The 23,625-nt window shown below is 42.3% G+C and overlaps 1 protein-coding gene across 1 annotated transcript in view; it reads right to left on the reverse strand.

The window, feature by feature from the left end:
* gfra3 (GDNF family receptor alpha 3) overlaps positions 1-12,520 on the reverse strand; it is a 44,478-nt gene extending 31,958 nt beyond the window's left edge. The window contains exon 1 of the mRNA XM_028416420.1: positions 12,103-12,520. Within this exon, the coding sequence (XP_028272221.1) occupies positions 12,103-12,151 (49 nt within the window). The 5' untranslated portion in view covers positions 12,152-12,520. The remainder of the gene's footprint in view (positions 1-12,102) is intronic.
* Positions 12,521-23,625: the final 11,105 nt, after the last annotated feature.

Raw genomic sequence — 23,625 nt, forward strand, 5'->3', positions numbered from 1 at the left:
CTGAGCTAGATCCACAGCAGCCCACATCTGTGCTTTAAAGAGTATAAAAAAGGACTGTAATGGGAATGGACCAGACTTTATGAAAGAAGTGTGCCAGCATACTGTAGACCAGTATATGATGTAGACCTATCCATCCATTTTCCTAACCTGCTTTGTCCAGAACTACAGCAGCTGTCAATGGGCAAGAGGCAGGGTACACCCTGGACAGGTTGTCTACAGTCTACATCGCCGCCATCCAGATGTGACGATATTAATAAGCTAACAAGCCAAAACAGAAAGAAAAACTGTATTTGAAAAGCACTAAGAAGCACAAAGTTTTTCACTTGGGCCTGTGTAATTAAGATGTCTTGGCCTGACTTTTAGGGATCTGTCAGTTAGTCCATCTTTATGGTTTCACACAGTATGATGTCTGCAGGTGTCCATGTGCATGTTCAGTCTCTACTGTTAACTCTGGAGTAGTAGTTTATAGTAAGCCAATCCCTTCTACGTGGAGCTAAGACTATCAAAATTAGGCCTGAAAGGCGCTGCCTTCCAGACAGTGTAAATATGTACGGTGCATCCGGAAATACTCACAGCGCTTCACTTTTCCACATTTTGTCATGTTACAGCCTCATTCCACATCGTATTAAATCTCTTACCTCAAAATTCTACACACAATACCCCATTGTGACAATGTGGAAAAAGCTTTTTTTTACATTTTTTGAATTGATTAAAAATAGAAAACTAGGAAATCACATTTACATAAGTATTCACAGCCTTTGCAATGCAGTTGCATTCTTTTTTTCCACTGATCATCCATGAGATGTTTCCACAGCTTAATTGGAGTCCACCTGCGGTAAATTCAGTTGATTGGACATGTTTTGGAAAGGCACACACCTGTCTATACGGTCCCACAGGTGACCGTGCATGTCAGAGCATAAACACCAAGCATGAAGTCAAAGGAATTGTTCATAGACCTGCGAGACAGGATTGTCTTGAGGCACAAATCTGGGGAAGGACACAGAAAAACGTCTGCTGCTGTGAAGGTCCCAATGAGCACAGTGGCCTCCATTATTCATAAATGGAAGAGGTTTGGAACCACCAGGACTCTTCTTAGAGCTGGCCGGCTGTCTAAACTGAGCGATCTGGGGAGAAGGGCCTTAGAAATAAGGCGTGAAATATATTCAATAATTCAAGTTTTTCTGAAAGTTGTTCAAATCAAATGTAATTAAAACTGTAACGCTTGACATTTCCAAAAAAAACTGTAATTTAATTACATTCTTTTCTCCAGTATTGTAACTAATTACAAATAGATTCATTTTGTAATTAAATTATGTAACGGCGTTACATGTAATTGGTTACTCCCCAACACTGGCTGTAACTAAATAAGGGAAGATATCATATTGTGGTCATATTACAGTTCATTCATTCACACAAATTTGCAAAATACTTTTCTTATCTATACAGCCACATGGCAGTTGTTATTTACTGTGATATTCCACATATTCCACATAGCTTTCTACTGACTTATTTGCATTATTCCAGTTCATAATATAATTCTATGTTTTGGAATATGTTGGATGCATGACTTTCAGTCATTTAAATGATTTCTCCTGCATGATACTCACATAGTACTTGCCAAGACAGTACAAAGGGCCAATAAGAGACACAACTAGCAGTAGTGTATTTTTGTCTGGAATATTCAGAGAGCACCCCAACAACCCCCACCCGCACCCCTCACAATGTCAGCCAGCCCCATTGAAATCTGCGGGGTTTCCTGTTTTCACAGAAAGTTCAGGCCACAGTGTACGTTGCCAAGTGACAGGGGCCAGACCAACTACAAAGAGGGCCAAGAATGAAAGTGAAATTGTGTAGCTGAACCTAACTTTGGCAGGAACCCTTTGATATTCAGTCAGAGGAAAAATGCTCCTCACTAATTTATCTTTGGTGGAAGAGAACACCAAGTACAGGTTGATAAATAAATGTTCGTGCCTTCGTTTGTGGTAGAATTTTCAAAACCTGTTTGTCATCAGCAGGCGGCAGAAGGAAAGATTAAACTAAGCGTGTCTGCAGGCGGCCTGCAGCACTCTCCATCAGTGCTGGTGGAGTTTATGATTGTTTTCCCATTGAAAACAATGAACAGCCACTATGCCATCTGCTGCACACCAGCGCTGTGTGAATACACAGAAGAGTCTGGACGGGCGCTTCTAGGAAGGCCTCATTCACACTGAGCAGATTTGTTTAACATTCACTTGATCCAGCAACCATGGGTCACGTTCGAAGGTTTGAGAGCAGTTTTTAAACTGAGAAGTGCATGTTGGAGCACACTGTCCCACTTTAGCAGATTTACTGAGCACAGCGACGGGCTCCTTAGTGTTGGATTGATGATCACAGTGTACAGGTAAAAAGCCATGTAGGTTTTACAGTGGTCATTCTACCCATCCTACCCACTTTTGGAGGCAGCCCCTAGAGGCTGTGAGGTGAACTGTAACTTTTAACACTTCTGCATGGACTTCATGTCTCAGCCCCTGAGGCTGCTCCCGCTCCTAACCACAGATATGACATGTTATATACACATGAGTGTGTGTGTGTGTGTGCACTCGAGAACAGAGGCAGAGACATGTGTCAGAATTTCTTATTAATCATAATCAGAAGGTAAAATCACAATCTCTTCTCCTCTCTTGTCCTGCAATTTCATCACAGCATGCATCTAAACACAACTTTCACTGCAATTTTATGGAATAGCTGCTGCAAAATCTATTCTAAATCTAATCTATTTTAGGCTGCAACAACCTGAAAAACGACCCGCAAAATCCTGGAGGGATGTCTAATAGTCACTTAAATAGTCTAATCATGTACTACTTTATGACATCCAAATTGATTGGGTGATGCATTTCAGTGTCCAGTCGTAAAATGTACGTTTTTACACTAGAAAGTCACTTTGTAAAATGTAAAAATCAGATTTTGAGTGAATAATCTGAAGAATCTTAGAAGACAGATGAATGAAGAGACACATGAGGACAGACAGGACAGGACAACAAAATTAAACAGAGGCCACTTCACCTATCGCTCAGCCTTTAATAATGATGCACTTCAGCGTCAATAAATCATTAGTGCATTAATTCTGAGGTGCTAATATAATTACTATGAACAAACAGCAGCTGCTGCTCCTGGCCTTTACACTGTGCTTAAAGCACTTCTATTATTACCACTACAGTCTCGCTGACCCACCAGGTCACATTATACTGCGTACAGGCTGTTATCAGCATCAAATCCCCCTCGTCGGACAAATATCTTCCTCACATGTAGCACACAGAGGCCGTGGAGGAGAAATGTGTGGCGAGTGCTTGTCTGGTGAAAGTGTTCCCACCACCACAGTGATGAGAAGTGGAAGTGATGCGTTTCACATTTGGGGTTTGTTAGGAACAAAGAGAGGAGTATTTGCTTGGTTAGAAGGAGAGGTGATGGCACCCCTAGCCGAATGAACACACAGCTTAAATGGAACATCCCAGAGAGAAAATGTTCAGAGCTTTCAGTGTCTGTGGGGAAAATAGAGGCGTATACGGAGAATCGAGTCTCTGGCATCAGTGCCGTCAGTTATTCATTAGCTGTCCAGTTTAGAATGGCTTGTTGCCTCATTTCCTGGATACAAGAACACAAGGGTGAAGCCAAAAACACAATCAGTGGCTGTGACTTGAGTGTGGAAACAAATATTTGATCTGTGAATATCTGTCCAAATTTGTATAAATGCAGCATGCTGTGGCTTCTAGACTGTCCGTCAGGTCTACAGCCACAAAACACCGCATTTGGTCCACCATACATGATACATCATAAAGACGTATTGCTCCACATATGGCATATTATTATGTTTATGCCAATAAAACCTATGATTGCCCAACATCATCTTATAATGGGACCAACATAACCACAGAAGTCTGCTTTCGTAGGCAGGTGGTTAGACTACAGGCAGCGTGGCAGACCTTCATGCATGGGGTCTGGGGATTGAGCTTTAAGTTTCATCTTCACTCTGTTACCCTGTTTTATTTTCTTTTTAATAGAAGTGTGTATGTGCGTGGGTGTGTGTGTGTGTCTGGGGGTCTTCTTCTGTAAAGCACTTTGTGTCACAGGATTCTGTGTGAAAGGTGCCATATAAATAAAGTTTGATGAGGCATTAAAAACAGGGCTAGGAGATCATACTTTATACTAACACACAAACTCATAACTATAGAGTAGAGAAGACTCTACATGTTCCTCACGTGAAATTTCCTGCTGAGGACGGGCTCTCCACAAAGTCCCTTATCACTGTTCAACAAACCAATCACATGTCTGCCTAGGCCATTTTCATCATTTTCAGCAGTAGATCTCTACTCATGTAGAGATCAGTAACTGTGCTGATCTGACAGCCTTCATGTTTTGTATCAGAGCACTGATTTCAGCTCTGTGTTTGGAGGTTTCCACAAAACTCTCGCATTTAGCTTATTAATAGCAACAGTGTTGCTAATGCTGCAGTAGAGACAAATGAACAAATGTCCTTTGTATGTTTTTAGGATTATGCTACATAGTTACAATATATATACTTACTAGCAAAAAAATAAATAAATATTGTTCTCAAGGGCCACCCTTATTCAATGCAATCTGCTCCCAAGCACACCTCTTTATTACCATCAAACGTCCATAAATGCTTGTCATGGACTACACAGCTAATGCGTATACACTAGCGCTTTCAGGGCCTTTAGCTACCATCAAGACAAGCAGTGTGTAGCAGCTGGTGGAGTCACTGTCTGTAGTGACCAGTTATAGGAAATCTTAGAGTGAGTTTAACCTCACCTTATTGCGTCTGACAGCCTGTTTTTAGTAGCAACAAGCTAAGTAGGCAAAAAAGCACAGTGCATTCTGGGTGTTACCACAGGCTTACCCTTTCTCCACTACTCAAGATTAATGACAGGTCCATCTTGTAGGAAGGAGAGGCGATCTGGCAACGTTTTATTTTTCTATAGTCTAACTAAAAAGCAAAACATGGATGTTTGGTTTTCCTGAGGGCAAATATAAACCTTTCATTGCATTAAATTGAGAGATTCTTCCGTTGCCTGGAACATGCATCAGAGCAGCAGCTTTTTGTGTAAAGCCAAAGTGGAGACAGACTCTGTGTGCTGCTTGTGATCAGTGGACATCTAAGAATCGCTGCATGCACCCTGACATCTATGCCTCCTTAGGACAAGCTTAAGTTGCCAGTCAGCCAGTAACTGGAGTCTGAGTGACCTTTTAACAGAGCAAAAACTTCATCATATTGGTGAAATTAGTTCTGCAGCACCAGGGTAGGTCAACCAATCTAATAAAATAAAATGTGTGAGCAAGAGCATGTGGAGTAGTTTTTAATAAAATCAACAACATGAGCTGAGCTCTGCTCCCCCGCTCTGACGATTTATGTTCACAACCCAGCACTCTGCCTGTCCTAAATGACCAAAAATAATTCATACAGAAGTCAGTGTGTCACCTGCACATTTCTAATCACATTTCACAGACACTCAGAGTCTGATTTACTGAGCCTCCACTCTCTTATTTCCCTCACTTCCTTGTTTATGAACAACAGAGGTAACGCAGGAGCTCTAATTAGTGCAATTATGATCAAAGAGCAAAATAATGGATAAAGTGAATGGTTGCAAAGGTCCTAGACAATGATGAATGCCTCCTATTTTCTTTACATCCTACAAAGGAAGTCCTGCAGTGTTGCTTTGTAATGAAGGAGCTACTGTATTGTGGCAAAGTGGGATTGTCTGTGGTTTTCAGTAGAAGAAGTGGCGGCGATGTGGCTATGGGGGTTAAAATGTCACACAGTAATGCTCCGTTCACACTTTTAAACCCAGTGGAGACACAACAGGATGCCAATCAGGTGAACTGAGCCTCAACCAGCATGCACACAATGCCCACCACTGCTCAGAGATGCTGGAGGTAACAAAGGGTGAAGCACGGGGAATCCAAGAGAGGGCTAAATTTCAGAGGCAACACGTGTCAGTCTTTTATTTCAAGCTTTTATTCTTTATGAAGGCCAGGTTCGTTATTTATAGCTACAATAAAACTTCACACCAGATTTACCTGGCAGTGTGTAGGTCTCAGGAACAATTCCATTCATATTTTTTTTGTTTAGCAATTGCATAACAATCCAAATTGTCTCTAGTCACTTTCCAGTTATCCAGATCCTGACCCTCGAGCAAGCAGTTAAGACAAAAGCTGCAAGAAAAAAACAGGAAGAGACCTTCAGCAGGACCCGGCCTCTGCTGAGGGAGGAGACGGGGAGGTACATAGAACAGAAGGAAAGGAGGAGCAGAACATGCATACAGCATTTACACCTCATACATCAGTCTGGGGATGCACAATGCTGAACTTCTGTCGATGCGATTGCTGATATATGCACATATTTTTTCCACCTAATTGCAGAGAACAACAAGCCTTTGTTGTAGGGAAATTAACTTATTAAATTGGCTAATTAAACATTTAGAGCTGAAGGAATTCAAATGCAGTGCTAGCTTGAGCAGACACCATAGACGTACTTATCCCTTTTATATGCTCAACGCCATCATTTTTCATGTGTCCAGTTGGGACACTTAGTCAACTTATCTTCACCTTGTTGAAGTGCATCCCTGGGGGGATGGTACTACATGCCATCCAGGGAGGAACCCCTCTCACAATCAGTTCTGATCAGAACTACCAATCAGCATCCATTAGCAGAATGCTAGTGTGTTTGATCCTTCTGGGAAAAAGACCAAAGGACAGCCGTCATGTTTTATTGAGTACATTGAGAGTCTGAGAGTCTGTCCTCATTTCTCTAATTGCATACATTGTTGGAGATGTGCACCCAGGACAATGCTACAAACATTCTCAGGCTTCCCACATGCTCCACTTTATTGATTCCCTTAGCAGCAAACCTCTGGCCTATTAACACTCTTGGGCTAATATATCTTGAAAATAATGATTACCTCCCCCTCAGACCTGTTTTAAAGCACTTCCTCTGCTTGTGAAGGAAGTAGAATTAATATGTGTTTCGAAACATATTTCAGATTTAAAGAAACACACTACAATCTGCCAACAAGAAGGGCGGTCTGTTAGAGAGACTAACCGGGGATTTTGGATCCAGCCACAGATCTGAAGCTAGTCTCTGACACATCTGTCATCACGATAGCAGATGGGCCTGAGGTCAGGCCGTGGCTGACCTGGGATCAGCCCAGGCTCTGACCACAGAGAGCAGCCGTACCTTCAGGGACCAGTGACTCTGGGGTAAGGACACACACACACAGCACTCAATCTACTGCTTGTTCACACACTTAACACACACACACACCCACAGCCAAGGAAGCAGAAGCCAACACACCATCTGCTGCCCCTGTGTTTGAGTTCCAAATCCCAGTTATCAACAAAACACACAGAAGACCTCCAAACTATCCCTTTGGATACACCATTCCCTTTAAGAAGAACGTACACACACACACACACACACATACAGTATACGCACATGCCACACACACACATTTTTGCACCCAGATCAGATGAAGCCGGGTGGATGGGGGCCAGGTAAGTTGCTCATTTTTCATTAAATGCAACAGAGGAAGGAAGATGGATTTCCTCACTTCTTTCACCAAGTTCATTCACCTCCACACTTCTAATCCTCTTCATCTCTCTTCCCCCTCTTCCTCCTCTGACCTAGGATGATCGCCTCTCCTTCCTACACCAAGCAGCTTTTTCTACACTTATCATCAAAGCAGGTTTATGATGCTCATTGCTTCAGCCTCATTGCTCTCCATAGACGTCATCGTCTGTCACCAGAGATCAATACAGATAAGACACTCTCTCTCTCTCCCTCTCTCTCTCTCTCCCTCTCTCTCTCTCTCTCTCTCCCTCTCTCTATACCTACTGGAAGTCCTGTTGTTCATAACACACATCTGTGATGCTGTGGTACCATCAGTATTAGGTGTGTGAGCACAGTGAGTCCATGGCCCACACTGAAAAACACCTGACACCTGCATGTGTGTGTGTGCACACATATGTGTGTGTCGGTTTCAGGAGCTCTATGTGGATGTGTGGAGATGAGGTTATGTCTCAAGATAGACACACATACTGTTTGCACAAACAATATTATACAGTGTTATATAAAGTGACCTTTCATAATGTTTTTTTTATATTTAGCATGTCTGACATATTTTAAGTGGTCACAACACCATCATGGCCATAGTAAACTGATTCTCATTGGGTGCAGGAAGGGTTAAATTCCATTGGAATCTTAGGTCCCCACCAATGTCAAAAGCAAATCTATACCCTTGGATTGATGGCATGCCATCTTGGCACCTTTGGCAAAGCACAAATCCATGTCCAAAATATAGAGGAGGTCCCACAAAGGCTAAATATAACAGCTCACAGACAGTATGGACAAAGCTTCTGTGACATCACCCGTAGGCTTCTGAAGTGCTGTTTTGAGGCTCCAATTGTCCCCACGTTGGCAGTGACACAATCAACCTAAACTCCAACTACAGACAAAGAGGTGGAGAATGAGTGGAGCTAGGGCAGGCATTGGACATTTTAACATGAGTCTAGGCTGATTGGCTTCCTATTTGGAGCCAGGTCCTAGAGACTACAGGGGAACTGCAATTTTTAACACTTCCCAGCTTAAGATGCAAAAAGGTGTGCATTTTCAGCACTTCCTGTTCCCTCATCAAGAAGTCAATAGATTTTTTGAATGCATTTGCACTGCTGATTATACTGCTGAACAAAAACTACAAAGGTGAAAGCCTTTGGAAAAATCCCGAAGACAACCTATGACATTATCCTCTTTATCTGATAAAAAGATTTTAGAGCCAATAGAAAAACTAAAAATGAAGTTATATGGAGTGCAGCAGGGATGGTATATTTTTAACCAGAGCCCAGATAGGAGCTCCCTCCCAGCAGTCTGATCTGAGGATGAAAGAGAAAAATCTCCATCTCATTTTGACCAACCGGTGTCTGTTACCAGAACGCTAGCATTTTATGGGCAAAATCGCCTACAACTGTAAGAATAAAGGTCAAGAAATGGTTTGTATGTAACCTGGTAAACATGACAGGACTGGACAGCACTTCCAACATATGTCAGGTTACTGTAAATCTATGAGAAACACTGATAGCAACCACACACTTGGTTAATGTCACATTCTCAGGACGACACATCGTAAAATGACCACCACCAGAGATGGTTTCATATCAGAGCTGCAAGACAATGACTCCAGAAGTCACGAGTGTTAGGGCAAATCTATGAGAAATCTGTATTCATTGTATCCTTCAAAGATATTTAACTCAATGTCATATTATTTACTGATCAGTCAGGAGACTTATTCGTACAGCTCAGACTGTTTTCACACAATTTTGTGCTTTCTGGGCTGAAACCATTGTGATTGCTTATCTTGCAGTTAATCAAACGTGATGGGAAGTGTAGCCATGCAGACAGGCTTAGGTATGGATGAAAGAAAACCAGTTTATCCTAAAATAAAGCATAAAATAGCTCAAAACAAAGTATCACCCACAGCCGAGGGAGAAGGAGAACTCAGCAGAACGGGAGGGAAAATAGTGAAACGGAAAGTAAAAGTAGCTGAGTGACAAAACAGGCCATTTAAAGGGTTAAAAAATGGGCCACATATCCCCTGTGGACAGCTCCACTACCAGAGTATCGGTATCAGTTTGGGTCTTCAAAACACCACTCGTTGCGTACCCAAAATGAGCCCTGTCAACCCTCCCACCCCTACCCCCTACAAACACACACAAACACGCACACCTGCCTGTGCACCGATAAGACGTCAACCACTGCCGCTCCAAATGTGTTTGCACACCGGCATCGGTTGACTGCACTTCCTCATTGAACGACTTGAACAATTTATTCTGACGAGCAGCCGAATCCAAGGGGGAATTTAGATTGAGATTGAAAAAAAAAGAGAAAAAAAAATCAAGACACGACCTGAAAGCCTTGAGGGAGGGAACGCCTGGGGAGGGAGGGGGAGGCTGAACCTCAGCCAGGCAGACAGTGAGATATATGAGCCTGTCAGTCAACATTACGGCGTCACTACAAGCTGGACAATCATTAACACGGCTAATGAACACAGCAGGGCCGCGCTGCAGCACACACGGCGCTCACATTTAAAGCCACTGTGGGGGAATTTCATTAGCCCTGATACAGCAATGATATAATCCACTGATCGTCAAGCTGGATGCGTGTAACAGGAGGGACCGCGGAGCAGCTCAGGTCCATTATAGAAGCAAACAGCATGAGGTGCTGTGATAACATGGAAGCTTGGCTGGGTTAGCTTCATTTATGGATGGAACCAAAAGTGAAACATGTTTGAGTGACATCAGGTGAAATGATCGTCCATGTTCGGAAGGTGAATCTGTGAAAAGTGATGTGAATGAAGAACAGAGCAGCGTCCGAATCTTTTCTCCATAAATGATACATTCTCAACCTCTGTTCGATAAACGCTGCTTGCAGCCAGTTACTGCTTTTAAAAAGTTTGTGGAGTTTTATCTTTGAGCACTTTTTCCTGTCTCGAAATGTGGCATGATAATCAAACACCCTCTGTCAGCTTTCTCTCTCTCCTTGTCATTCCTGGCATGGGCGTGTCTGTTTTCCCACATAGTCTGATGACTATGAACGCAGCACCAAATCTCACTTTTACACATAATGTTGGTGTGTTTCTCCTGTGGACTTTTGCACTCATACTGAACTTTACTCGCAGAATATAGGGCCACTTTTCCCCTCTAATCTGCAGGCCTGGCAGGAATTTCCGTAATCCCTTTATTGTAGGTGACAAGAAAGGCCTTTGGCCCACTGACCCTTCACACTGCTGGTTCTGTGGCCATAAAGAGTCTTCTTCATTTACAAGCTTTTAGCACACACACACACACACACACAGGTAACTTCGGCACTGAACAGACACAGGAAAAAAGGAATAAGCCTAACCAGTGTCCTTCCACACGTGTGTGTAGCATCAGTGATGATAAAGCTTGTGAAATCACTGTTTGAACTGTTCTAGAGTTAAAAGTATTTGTAGGATCAATGTTTTTTTAGTTAAGCGAAGCCCAGATTATCTGAAAAACCAGCATCCTCACCACATCAAGGGAAAACTGTCAAAGTGGAAACTAAAAAACAAAAGATTGAAAATATATATAAAACATATTATGTGTAAAATAGTTTCATTGGAAAAACACTTCTTTACATAATTAACAACACCTTCATAAAAGCAGCTGTGGATAAAAGTGTAAGAAAAATACTTGTTTAATCTTAAATTCTTGGATTTTCCCTGAGGCCACTTCTTTAATGCCTGAATCTTTTCCTCAGAGCAAAGCTTAAATACACCTGAATCACCAAAGACGGACTGAGGAGCAGCACCAAATGACCTAGTCTGACTTTTTCCCCTTTCATTGCTCTTAATCATATTTTAACATATTCTCTAATTTAGGCTTTTTATTTTAGATGTTGCTTATAAATATTATTATTATTATATTAAATATATTATTATTATATATTATATATATATATTATTAAATATATTATTATTTAGAACTTGATATATTTCTATTTTAATATTTTAAATCACAATATGCCACAACCAAAGTCTAAAACTCCTTATTGTAAAATGGTATCATTGTTTTAATAACCGTCTTCCCTCCACATCACGGTAATGTTCTAGTTCTGTCCCCGTAAAGTTTCGGGGCTGAAGGGCGTAGCCTAGTGGCGTTCAGGGCGCAAAAATAACCCAGAGACTGGGTCTGAACTAGAGGCGCACGCCTGGACTCGTGTTTCTAAAATTAAAATGAGTCCTGAGGATTACGCCGGCTGTAACCTCCATAGAAGGCTGTTTTCACTCTGCTGAAAAGTTGAAGGAGAGAAAACATCTGTCCATACCCCTGGCTCCAAAAGCGTGAAATTGACCAAACGACCCCCAAAAAGCTGCACCTCGGAGTGATGAAAGAAGATGATAAAAGAAGCAGACATCTCTGACAGGCTACTCATGAAGTGCGACTTTTCTCTCTCCATCCCTCCATCCAACTTAGACTCATCCAGACACAGACAGGGGTGACTAAAGCTTTCTGTAATAATCAGAGCGGTGGACGTACCTGAGAGAACGAGAACCAGCACGCTCCCGAGGACAATCATGTTGGCCATGCTCGGGACACCAAAACGGGGTGATGTGGGACGGGACTTGGTGCGTTCTCGGCTGGTGTCCAGCAGCCCCGCTGTGCGACCCCGTAGACAGACACCCAGCCCGCCGCTACAGGCAGATCACCGCTCCGGCTCTGGTCCCTGTGTCCACCTTTTTTCTCGACGATAAAGTCCCTCAAGTTTCCAATCCCTTAGACGGAATGACGGAAAAAGCCTCGGAGCAATGTGCCCGAGCGAAGAGCGCGCAGCCTTTGACAGAGAGAGAGTGTTTGTGCCAACTCTCCAGCTCCAGCGCCGCGCTGCGCTCAGGAATCAACTACTGCTGGATGGAGGAAACGTCAGGCGTCACAGGGCTGCAGCTCTGCCCGCCAACGGTCATCACGAGGCGGCTCCGGTACTGAAGGGGGTCCCGGTGCATTCTGCGATCATGATGCTGACAGGCAGGGGGAGGCTGGGGTTATTAACTGGTAATATCCCTCCTCCTCATCTTCCTCCTCCTCCTTTCAGATCATCATCATCATCACTCCCACCAGCACTGCCTGGGACAGGCCGTGTTCATTGAGGTCATCACAGAATGTAAGTTTTTGATTTGGAACACTGCAAAACCATCACCATCAAGTTCATGTTAACGTTTGGCTCACCAACAACAAGACATGGCAGGTTACATAAGGCTAATATTCTGTTAACTGAAGGAATTTTATGTAACGATTTACAGGTGTTTCATCTCAGTTTTGACACATGAGCCTAATCCTGGTGTGTAATTTGACAGAAGGAGCCATCACAGACAAATGTTGCTTATTTAAATGTTTTATTCCGATTTTCTGTGTCTGAAAAACAAATGAATGAGGCTAAACTAAAAGATAACTCAGTGAGGTGATCACGAGACAAGGACTTTATGCAGAAGTTAGCTTTCCACCAAATAGTGACCTCGACCTGAGAAGTGAAAGCAACGTGTCAAAACTGCAGTTCCCCCTGTGGCCTCTAGTATTGCTCCAACAGTGAGTCAATCCCCAGGCCTCCGTGATAGAAACGTCTTGACAGCAGAAATAAACATGTTTACAGCCTGGTACGAGACAGATTCGGGGTTTAGGGCTACCACACTGTGATAACTTATGCTGCAAACATAACCTTGTTGGAACAGGTTAGGTTCAGAGTTCTTAAGTGAGCCATAAAAAGCACTGCTCTTTCATTGGCCACCTACTTTAACGCATCATCACCTCACAGCCAATTCACTGGACCTAAAGGTCAATGCTAGTACCTTCTGCAGACAGTCTTTATGCAGCTGTCAGCACCAGTATGAGTCTTACATGAAGAATATGTATAAGTTCAGTATGTATATAAAGTTATTGAAATTGTTGCATTGGTTTAAATATTGATAGGGATTGTGCATTAAACGGTCACATCACCATACGATCAACACTTTTTCCCTCTTTATCCCGCTCTATGATTTGCTGCAGCTGTGCTGCTTTTTCATTATGATGACAGTTATTTACTCTCCATATCTGTCTATAATAACCACCTGTTCCTCCTGAGACCAGAAAGCAGTTTTTCTTGCAGAAAAAAGCATGTAATGACATGTCGAACTGCCTGCCCACTTCAGCGCCACTTCTTTTTCCATACCGGGAGTTTAGGCAGACTGTGATGCTTTTAACTTGGTGACAGTAAGAGCCTCTCATGGGGACTCAAAACAGCTCCTCAGAAACATATAAACAACGTCACAGACACTTGGTGTCTTCACTGTCCACCCGAGGACCCAACTTCTGTTGGCTTTTCCATCAGAGTTTACCAAACATGGGAATAGTAATATAGCCTCATGTGCTGACACCAGTGTTAGGTGGACGTGGGCCACAGGCTTCCATGGCCAGTAGCTGTGCAATGAGTTCTGGTACTGTGATGAGGGACTGCAAATGCTGTGCTAAAGTGTTTAAGTAATGCAATTTGACCGCTGTCTGGCTTGTTTGGCAGTTCGACACATTTATTATAATGCATATCATTACATGTTGCACAACCTGTGTGTGATTGGTTAAAAGCTGAATTGGCAGAGTTGGTTGGAGCTGACAGTGGACAGCACAAAGCACACCACCTTCACAGCAGGGTCCACAGGTTCCATCCTGACTCCCTGTCTGTGCTTATCTTAGGTAACAAAAGAGCCCTTTGGTTCATGTTAGGCAAAGCACACCAGAGCACATTGAATTATACAGCAACAATCAGAGTGCTTCAGGGTACACAGACCAAGTACAACAAGAACAGTAAAGAAGCATCAGAAATACAAACAATGGAATCAAGCAACACATGAATAAAATGTTCCTGAGAACCAGGGAAATAATGTTTGGTACCATGAGATCAGAGATCATAAAACAAAAAAACACACAGAACGCACTGCACTAGCTGACTTATTAGCTCATTGTTGTGAACAACAGCCAGTTAAGTACTCAAAGCACTTTACACTACTTCACATTCACCCTTTCACACACAAATAGTCCAACTACTGCGGGCATCTTCGAGTGAAGGGCAGGAGACCACACCATCAGCCTCATTGTTAGTGGCTGGGCAGTTAACTCTAGCGCCTAAACCATGGTTATCAGACTTTAACCTAATGCCTTTAAGCAGGTAGAAAATCCATATAAACTGGCTACTTTATGGCTTTGTCTAACCAATAGCAAGTCCCCACAGACTCTCATACAGCGTCTGATGGAAGATGCCTGGATACTGTAGAGTTAGAAAGCTTCTTTGTAGCCCCTAGCCCCATTCCCTGACCTTAACTATCACAGCCAAGTCATTTACCCTAAAGTAAAGATGGAATCGAGCCTTAAAAGTGAGGCTCCCGTCAGGTTCGTGCAAAGATCCTCAGCTCTACCCTGAAGTGAATTCTATCCTTTACACTACAACCAAGTCTTAACCATCCAATAGCCACTTGGAAGGGTCTTAAAACGTGAAGGTCAGCCAAAATGTCCTCATGCCTCACATTACAAACATGTCCTCACTTCAATGGTCTCATACTCATACTCATACTCCCACAAAGATGGCTGCACAAGACACACACATAAAGAGAAGATTTTGTTTAACACTTAAAATAATTCAAGTCAATTGCAGAACGTATAAAACATGAAACTCATTTTGCTTTACTATAATAGATATCAATGAAAACCCTTTTACATCCATATAATTCATCTGTTTTGGGCAAAGACGTGTGATCCCATTGGTATACTTAACATGTTACATCATTCGTCTACCGTTTACTGCACATCAGCTCCATCTCTTGCTTTGGAGCTTGTCTCAGACATATGTGCTGCTGTGTTCCACTAACTGGTGCACAGAAACAGGTCTTTACCATGAGTACATTAGTGAGATGAAATACAGTTGACATGAAACACGGCGCTGCTTCTGCTATAGTTTTGGCATGGTTCTAGTGGAACTGGCACGTGGACATTTTAGAGATGACACCGCTGACAGAAGCCAGCAGGATGGATGCTGGTATACAGAAACATTTCCATAGTACTATTTTTTCCGCTTCTTTGTGTTAAGTTTTTGTGATCTGTGTGCACTATGATAATGTTTCTTGTGTTTTTTAAGCTTTTAACCTCCTCTCAGCTAGCAGAAAGATGCACTCAGTATGCCACAGTAATACATGGAACTCTGTAAAGATTTCACTTATATGGGGTGACACGAATGAGGCAGAGACATAAAAGAGACACAAATATGGGGGGGATTATGCAATGTCATAATAATGGTCTACTTTCCCCCCATGCAGTTATTTTGTCTGTGTAAGCAGTGGATTACAAAGTGGGGTCATTTAGACGGCTGCAGGGGCTCTGCCTTTTAAAGCACTGTAGCCTCACTTTCATTCCATTTGCACATAAGACCACAGCACAATCATAAAACTGACTCTCAGTGCCTGAAGTATGAAATGCTGTGACATTATCATAATAACACTAGCTGTCTGTCTTCTTGTGAAGTCCCTCAGACGAATAACAAGCTAGATAAATAGAAGAGAAGTATCATATTTTAATCTTTGAAATCACATTTAAACCCATATCGTTTTCACAACAGTGGAAGATCCTCTCTTTCTCAATTTCCCTTTCCATTTCATCTTTAACCTTTAGGTTTTACTGGAGGGGATAGAGAGTCAGTACAGTTGTTCAGGGTCGTTCATAAGTACCTAGCAGTGACGCCGAAGACACATTTTCTCCTGTGACACTGCACTCTAAGAGAGACAACAAGGGGATATGCGTTTTGTGCAGGGTGCCCTAAATCAGCCCCTTAATTTCTTTGGAAAAATACCATATATTTATTTTCTTAAATGTCTTGTACAGGTTTACAGGAGGTTGGAGCCTATCCCAGCCCTCAGTGGTCGAGAAGAAGGGTACACCCTGGACAGGTCGCCAGTCTATCACAGGGCTGCATAAAACATAAAGAAACAAGCAACCAGTCAGACCCACACCTAAGGCCAATTTAGAGTCCCCAATTAACCTAACATGTACGTCCTTGCTGTGTGGGAGGAAGCTGGTTACCCAGAGAGATGCCACACAGGCACAGACTCTGCACCACAGTGCCTTTCAAAAAGACAGTACCTTTGTGGAAAAAGATGCTCGGATCAAGGTCCAGGATATATTTCCCTATTGTGGGACTAATAAAGGTATTCCTAATCTTCTTATGATGCAGGTAAAAGAATTTTATTCTTGCATATTTTTTTCACAAGCCACTCGAGTGAACATGGGTTGTTCACCAAGTGGCAAGAGCTGGTATTGAAAAATGAAGCCACCCCTTGAAATACAAACAATAGAATCAAGCAACACAGGAATAAAATGTTCCTGAGAACCAGGGGAACATTGTTTGGTACCACAAGATCAGAGTGTCTGTCAGAAAGCACAAACACTGTTCATATCAGCACCGGAGCTACTACAGGTTATAGAAGTAGCTGAACATAAAACAAAGCTTACACACTGAAAGCACTGCACTTATTAGCTCATCCCTGCAGAGCCAAAACCTGCAGTTCCTCAAGTGGCCATTAGAGGCTGGCTCCAAAAGAGAGTCACCTCCTTGTTTCCTTCTTACATTACATAAAAGTCATTCATATTTCTGGAGTGGCTTTGTCTGACAGGTGTCTCAGGGTGCAAGCTTCCTACTTAACATTCCGATGTCTTTAGGCAAACCTGTGGGTGTTGTCACAGAAGGTGTGTCCATCTTTATTTTGGGTCTATATTGTAAAGGATTCAAGTCAGCAGCCAATATTTTATCACCATGGTCTACACCATGAGTGTTGGTGTATTTTTCCATTTTGTGTCAGATTTTGTTGCCATCTGTTTAAAATTAATTGTTAGATCTTGAAATGTCTGCAGGCGAAACTATTTATATGGCCATATGTCTGTAAGTAAGTGAAACCCAAACAGCATGTCTACAAAAGTATAATGTGAACACCAGCAGCAGTGCTGCTCCATCTGTGTGTCTTCATGGGAGGCTGCAGCGCTGAGCATAGGTCACTAACATTTTGGAAGTGCTTAGAGCACAATATGACTGCAGTGACATGCAAAATGAAGAACCACGCTTCTGTTCTTTAGGTTATAGCAAGTAAAACATCCATCTATAGCAGCTGAGGAAATATGAGGTTCATTAGTTTTAACTGGGCAGTGCTAATTGGATGTATTTTGACCCATAGATTTCATATAGCTGGAACAGATTTTTCTGTATTTAACCAAATGGGGACTAAATCTGCAAGCAGGTTGAAAAAAAAAAGCTGCCAAAACACGTCAGAATAAATCATCAAATTTAGAATTTTCAGATGGTCTGTGAACTAGCCCTGCATGTAAAAAAGGTTAAAACTGTAAAACTGTACATTTGAAAAGTGTCAATGTCACAATTAAAAATTCCATATACAAAAACTCTTAGTAGAAACATCTACTAAACTAAAAGTGGATCAGAAGTGATACAGGGGTTTTTTAAAATGAAAACAGGAATCGGAATTTTAATTTAAATTTTTTTCTTATTTTATCTCAGAGAGAAAAATGAGGTGCAAAAATAGCTCGGTCCCCACACCCCAGAGGGTTAAATAATTAGTCATTCATGAATGACAAAACATATATCCGCTATATTGTCTTCAAAACCCTCCCTTAATAAATGCTACTCTCAGCTAAATGAGCTGTCCTCAGCTGCAGCTCCATTATGTTGCTGTGACACTGACCCACAGCAATACATTTTACACCCATCCCATCACAGATGGACAGGGGTGCCCTCTCTGGGAGCACAGCATACATACTCCGGAGAGGTCATCCATGGCCACCACAAAGTGCACAGCGGGTTCCTCAGATGACTCCCACAGGAGAAGTGTGCTTTGCTTCTGACTTTCTCGTGAAAGTAAAAAACTTGAATAGGTTTTAGGCACAAATAGCTCGTTGCTTGGGTCTTGGTTACCATCCCTGCCTACAGCAGATTTGTTGCCTGAAAAAGGGCAAAGTTTTCAATATAAATCCTGTTGGATTCTTCCATTGGCTTTTGGATTATTGTAAAAAAAAGAAAACAAAGAAAGAAAGACGCTCAAAGGTGGTGCACAAATGCAATGTATCGTTTCACTTATATTTATTTATATTTAAAACATAGACATGAAGCAAAATGGGTTTCGGTGGTCTGTCGATGAAGACCAGTCATACAGGCCGTTTTCATTTTAGAGGTTGAATTGAGGCAACAAAGGAGAGCTTTGTGAGACAGTAGCTGAGCTGGACCCAGCTATACATACCCACAGAGGTGCTGGAGCGTAACCAGCTGACTTCAGGAAGAGGAAAACAGCAAGAGTTACCTGAGTGTAGAGGATGAAGCGCTGCTTTCATTGTCCTGCTGTGGTGCTTTCATACTGTGACCATGCTACCTGGCCTGAGACCACCTCTTGCTATACAGACTCAGATACATTGTAACGGCCTTACTGTGTATTAGACTGTCACCATCAGGTGAAATATGACCACAGTACTCCCTCAGTGCTATTTAAAATCAACCAAGATGCTGACAAAGACAACAGAAGTTTAAATGCATACAATGGGTGTTAATACTATAATTACCACACTGTGAGCAATGCATATAGATGTTGGGCTATAAGCTCACACATTAAAGAAACCCTCCATTGTAGAGCAGCACGCATTCAATTACATTAGTGCACATATCATTAAATTTCTCACAGCTTGTGGCTTTTGTATTGTGCTTTTTGTTCCGGTGGGTTTGAACGCTGGACGTGTAAATGGTGTGTGTGTGTGATTTGTTGCAGAGCAGGTGTGGAGCGGAGCACCGCGGCTGCTCCTCATCCACAGTGCTGTGGTACAGGCAGTTAGGTGCACTGCTGGACTGGATGATTGTGTAAATGGAGGAGAGAGGAGCTGGAGGAGACACTTTTACGGCTGACCAACCGTAAATAGCAGTTACAAAAAGCCACACACACACAGATCACATCATGTGTGTTTAAATTTCCTCACATCCAATTCCTGTAATTGGTGATAGAAGCAGCTGAGATGGCACCCAGGTTTTATGAGCGAGCATTTACAAAATGCTAATGCTTTAGTGTCACACATTAGTCTCACTGACAACAGGAGAAACAAGATAATAGAATCTGAACCAAAGTATGTGGTTTTGTTATGCACAGAATCATGAGCATGAGATGAGCCTGCTCCACAGACAGCCGAGATGATGACAATGCAACACTTTTGTTTATGTATTAACAGCTCTTTCAGCTTCATGTACATATGCCAAACTGTAATCAGAGAGGCCGCTTTAATGAATATGTGCATACACACACATACTCAGAGAAGTATTACAACCTTGCCCCATCAAGCAAATTACATGCCTCCCTGTTCACCCCCAGAGGTCATTCAACCTCATGGCCTGTTGGGCAACAAGCTGTTCAGCTAATCAGCGGAGAGCCTCCTCTCTCCGGGGAGAGGCATATGGTGAACAGCAAAGTGACATCACAACAAATAACAGCCGTCGTGACAAGACAATAGAGTCTTTGCAGCGCCATTATAAATCTCTGTGTGAGCACATCTGGCTCCACCTCGGAGGTCCTCAGCCCTCCTCCACACAGTTGTAGACAGAGCAGCCTCTAATGTGACATGGTGTAAGTATGCAAGTGCATGCAGGTCATGCAATGATGTCATGATACATAAAGCAGTAGCTGGCAGCTCCACATCATGTAATGGCACAATTACTGCAGGGACAGTATAATCCACATGGAGCTGTGTTTTACATAAAAAGAGCCATAGTAATCTCACTATTTCTAAGGAAACATTCACTGTCAGTGGGTTCAAATCTGAATGAATGCAGCTGCCTAAAATGCACAAACATCATTCATAATCATGGGATTCCATTAGATTCTGTTGACCCTGTGCTCCTCGGGTTAACCCAGCCTGTCATCAAAGCAGAACATGAGGGGAGAGTCCATGTCAGAGGGAAGTCTCAGACTGCTGCCCCTGCAACCAGGCCCTGGAGAAGCGGTTGGATGGAGTTAGATTCATCTGTCTTCATCTGTTTTAATGTACTTATTTAGTAAAAAAAAAACAATGGGAAGCTAATGAACCATCATGACGGCAATCCCCCCCATGGGACAATGTTATTATTATTAATAATAACAACATTAGTGTGTGTTGTTGGGGTTGGAGCCTCAGCTGCTGGGGAGGTTCAGATGTTATAAAAGCATGTGGGTGAGGTTAAGGGTAGCTTTTAACACTTAACCTTAAACTATGTGTTAAATGTGGAACTTGAGGTTCAGACCTGATGCTCGCAGCATGGCCACATCATGGTGTGCAATATGTCCAGATGTGTTGTTTGGGGGTAAGCAAATATTTATGCAACATTAGTGCTTGTTTGTAATGATGTGTCCAGCCAATCCATAACTTTATAGTGCGTATAAACAAGTCAAGGTTTTCAAGAGCTGGATGTAAGGCTGTGGGTCAAAGATTTGTTGTAGAAAGGAGCGTTTAAAACACGCCCTTTCTATAAATGAGACAAACTCCTGCCCAATTTATTGCTGTAAAAAATCTGTGTGTTTCAATCTTAACTGTGCAACGTAAAGACAGCAATGGCCACAGCATGTAAGCATTCCCTTTAAAAAATCATTCACTTCCAATGAACTTGCAAAATAATAGAAGAATAATGACAAACCCAAAGGAAAGCAGGCTGAATTATACTGCCTTGCTTTAAAGTCTCAAGGGAGTGTTAAGAAAAGACAAACGTCCTTAAGTGATGTCACTTCACAGCAGTGGTTGATCAATTTGGATGTCTGTCATTGTTAGTAAAGTTGGCCTGATGACAAAGAACACACACTGACTGCAGGAACACGCAGCACGAGTCATCTCAGACTTAAACACTAGCTCATCAATCCAGCAGCTAATGTTTCATAACCTCTTTCATTTCTGAATGCTAACCTGACATTATTGTTGTTGACATTATGGCAGCTGTCAGTATCAGCCTGATCGCTGAATGGAAAACCAGACAGTTCAACACTATTGCTGTCGATGAGGCCGAGTGGAAAAGAAACATTCTCCACATCTGTGCGGAACGTCAGCTCACTGAACCACTCTCCTTCTGCTATGTGATGTGGGGTTTTTACGTGTTGGCATTGGGCTGTGAATGTGTCTCAAACGGCTTTTTTTATGCCACCCAAACAACCAAAAGGCAGTTTTTTTATGCCATAAGGCATTTTATATTATTATAATGATGCCACATAGCACTCAAAGTCACTGTAAATGAACTGTAAAGAAGGACACACTGCACCACTTCATCACTTTTTATTGTGCTGTTTTCATGTACAGTGTCATGCGGGGCTTTAGATTATTCAATTATTAAAGTGTAAGGATAAAACAATAACACGTTATTGATGTGCTAGACAGTAATGAAATATTATGGCTTGGCATTATTACTCAGACCAAAGTGATCCTCCAAAGCAGATAAGTGATGGTGCAGTCTGTCTGTATTCTGTGTGACGTTCAAAAAGAAGTACAGTTTGGTAGCTGAACACGTTATGGGGCAGGGATCATTATAATGTTAGAGAACCCGGTATGATTGTTGTCATTTGGATCATTCTCCTTATCCCCTGGACTGAGCGGGAACATGAGTCATCTGTAAAAAATGGCTCATCCTCCCGAAGCTTGTAAACAGCTGTAAACACCCCACAGGAACCCCTCTGTTCAGCTGTGACACTTCTTCACGGCTGCTTGTCCAATATTTTGTTTGATGATACTGATACTGAAAATCAGGCACTAATAGCATTAAATGCACTGCTGCTGTTTCTGGTGCATTACTGGAGATACAGGCCAAAACAAACAAACAAACAAACATGTTCATTGGAAAAGCCTTGTCGCATAGGAAAAGTCTAACAAAGAGTAAAGTTTCAAACCTCAGACTCACCACTGCAAAGATAGTGTATATCACTGAGATGTTTCACTTGGTCCTGTTTTAGGACGTCTGCTTGTTTGCTGTATTGGGAGGAGTGGATGCTCACTGTTTAATCGATGCAGGCTTTACTGCAGTAAAGGGAGCCGTCAGTGGAAGAAGCCCAGTCAATCCAGGATTTTAGATGCGTATAAGAGGTGTTACGGTCAGGGACAGATTATGGGTCAATTGGCTCCTGGGCCCAGAATGATTTTATTCATGCTGCTGTTGCTGTCACGACCTGGTAGTTAGTTCTGGTTTTGTTTCCTTGTTTTCCTTTTGACCGCACTGAGTGAGATTTTTGGGGTTTTTTTATTGTTTTGCCCTCCTGGCTTCGAATAAAGGAGCTTTTGTTAACTTAACCGCTCCGTGCCTCTGCATTTGTGTCCTCCTCCTGACAAACCCTGACAGTTGCATGTAATATACAGGCACTCAGCATACTGAACACACACCTCTAACAGTACAAATAAACGGTATAAACAACATAATCATTATTTACAGCAAATAACATATTAGGACAGAAACAAAAGTGTGCCATTTGGAAATTAAACCTAGCCAGGATGCAAAGGGGGACCAGGAACCAGGCGGGTCTTCCAGAGGAGTGGCCCCCTCTCCAGGCTGAGGCTCAGGAGATGCTGGAGATTATTTTTGATGTTATTAATATGTATAACACTCTACAACACCCAATCAGAAATATGGTAATAACATACCACATATATGATTAAGGGGCCCTATGAAGATCCCTCTAATCATACAACAAACATAACAGTGTTACTTGGCTACAGGACCTCATTACCATATCGGAATGGATGTCATAATAGTCATAGTTGTAAATATATCAGTTTGGAACACTTCAGGGCCCCATGAGCCCTTAGGCCTGGGCCGTTATCCTGTACAGTAATCCATCACTGTTACAGTATGAGTGCTCCGGACAGCCAACAAAGCAAGGTCCAGATTTCAGTCAATATTCCTCAGCTTTGATAAAACATTAGATGAATTTGCACAATGTATGATGTCATAAGCATATTTTATATTTACTTAGTCTCAGAGCCTCAGAGGTCACACACTGTGTC

This window comes from Parambassis ranga, chromosome 10 (assembly GCF_900634625.1).
Source record: "Parambassis ranga chromosome 10, fParRan2.1, whole genome shotgun sequence".
Classification (NCBI taxonomy): Eukaryota; Metazoa; Chordata; class Actinopteri; family Ambassidae; genus Parambassis; species Parambassis ranga.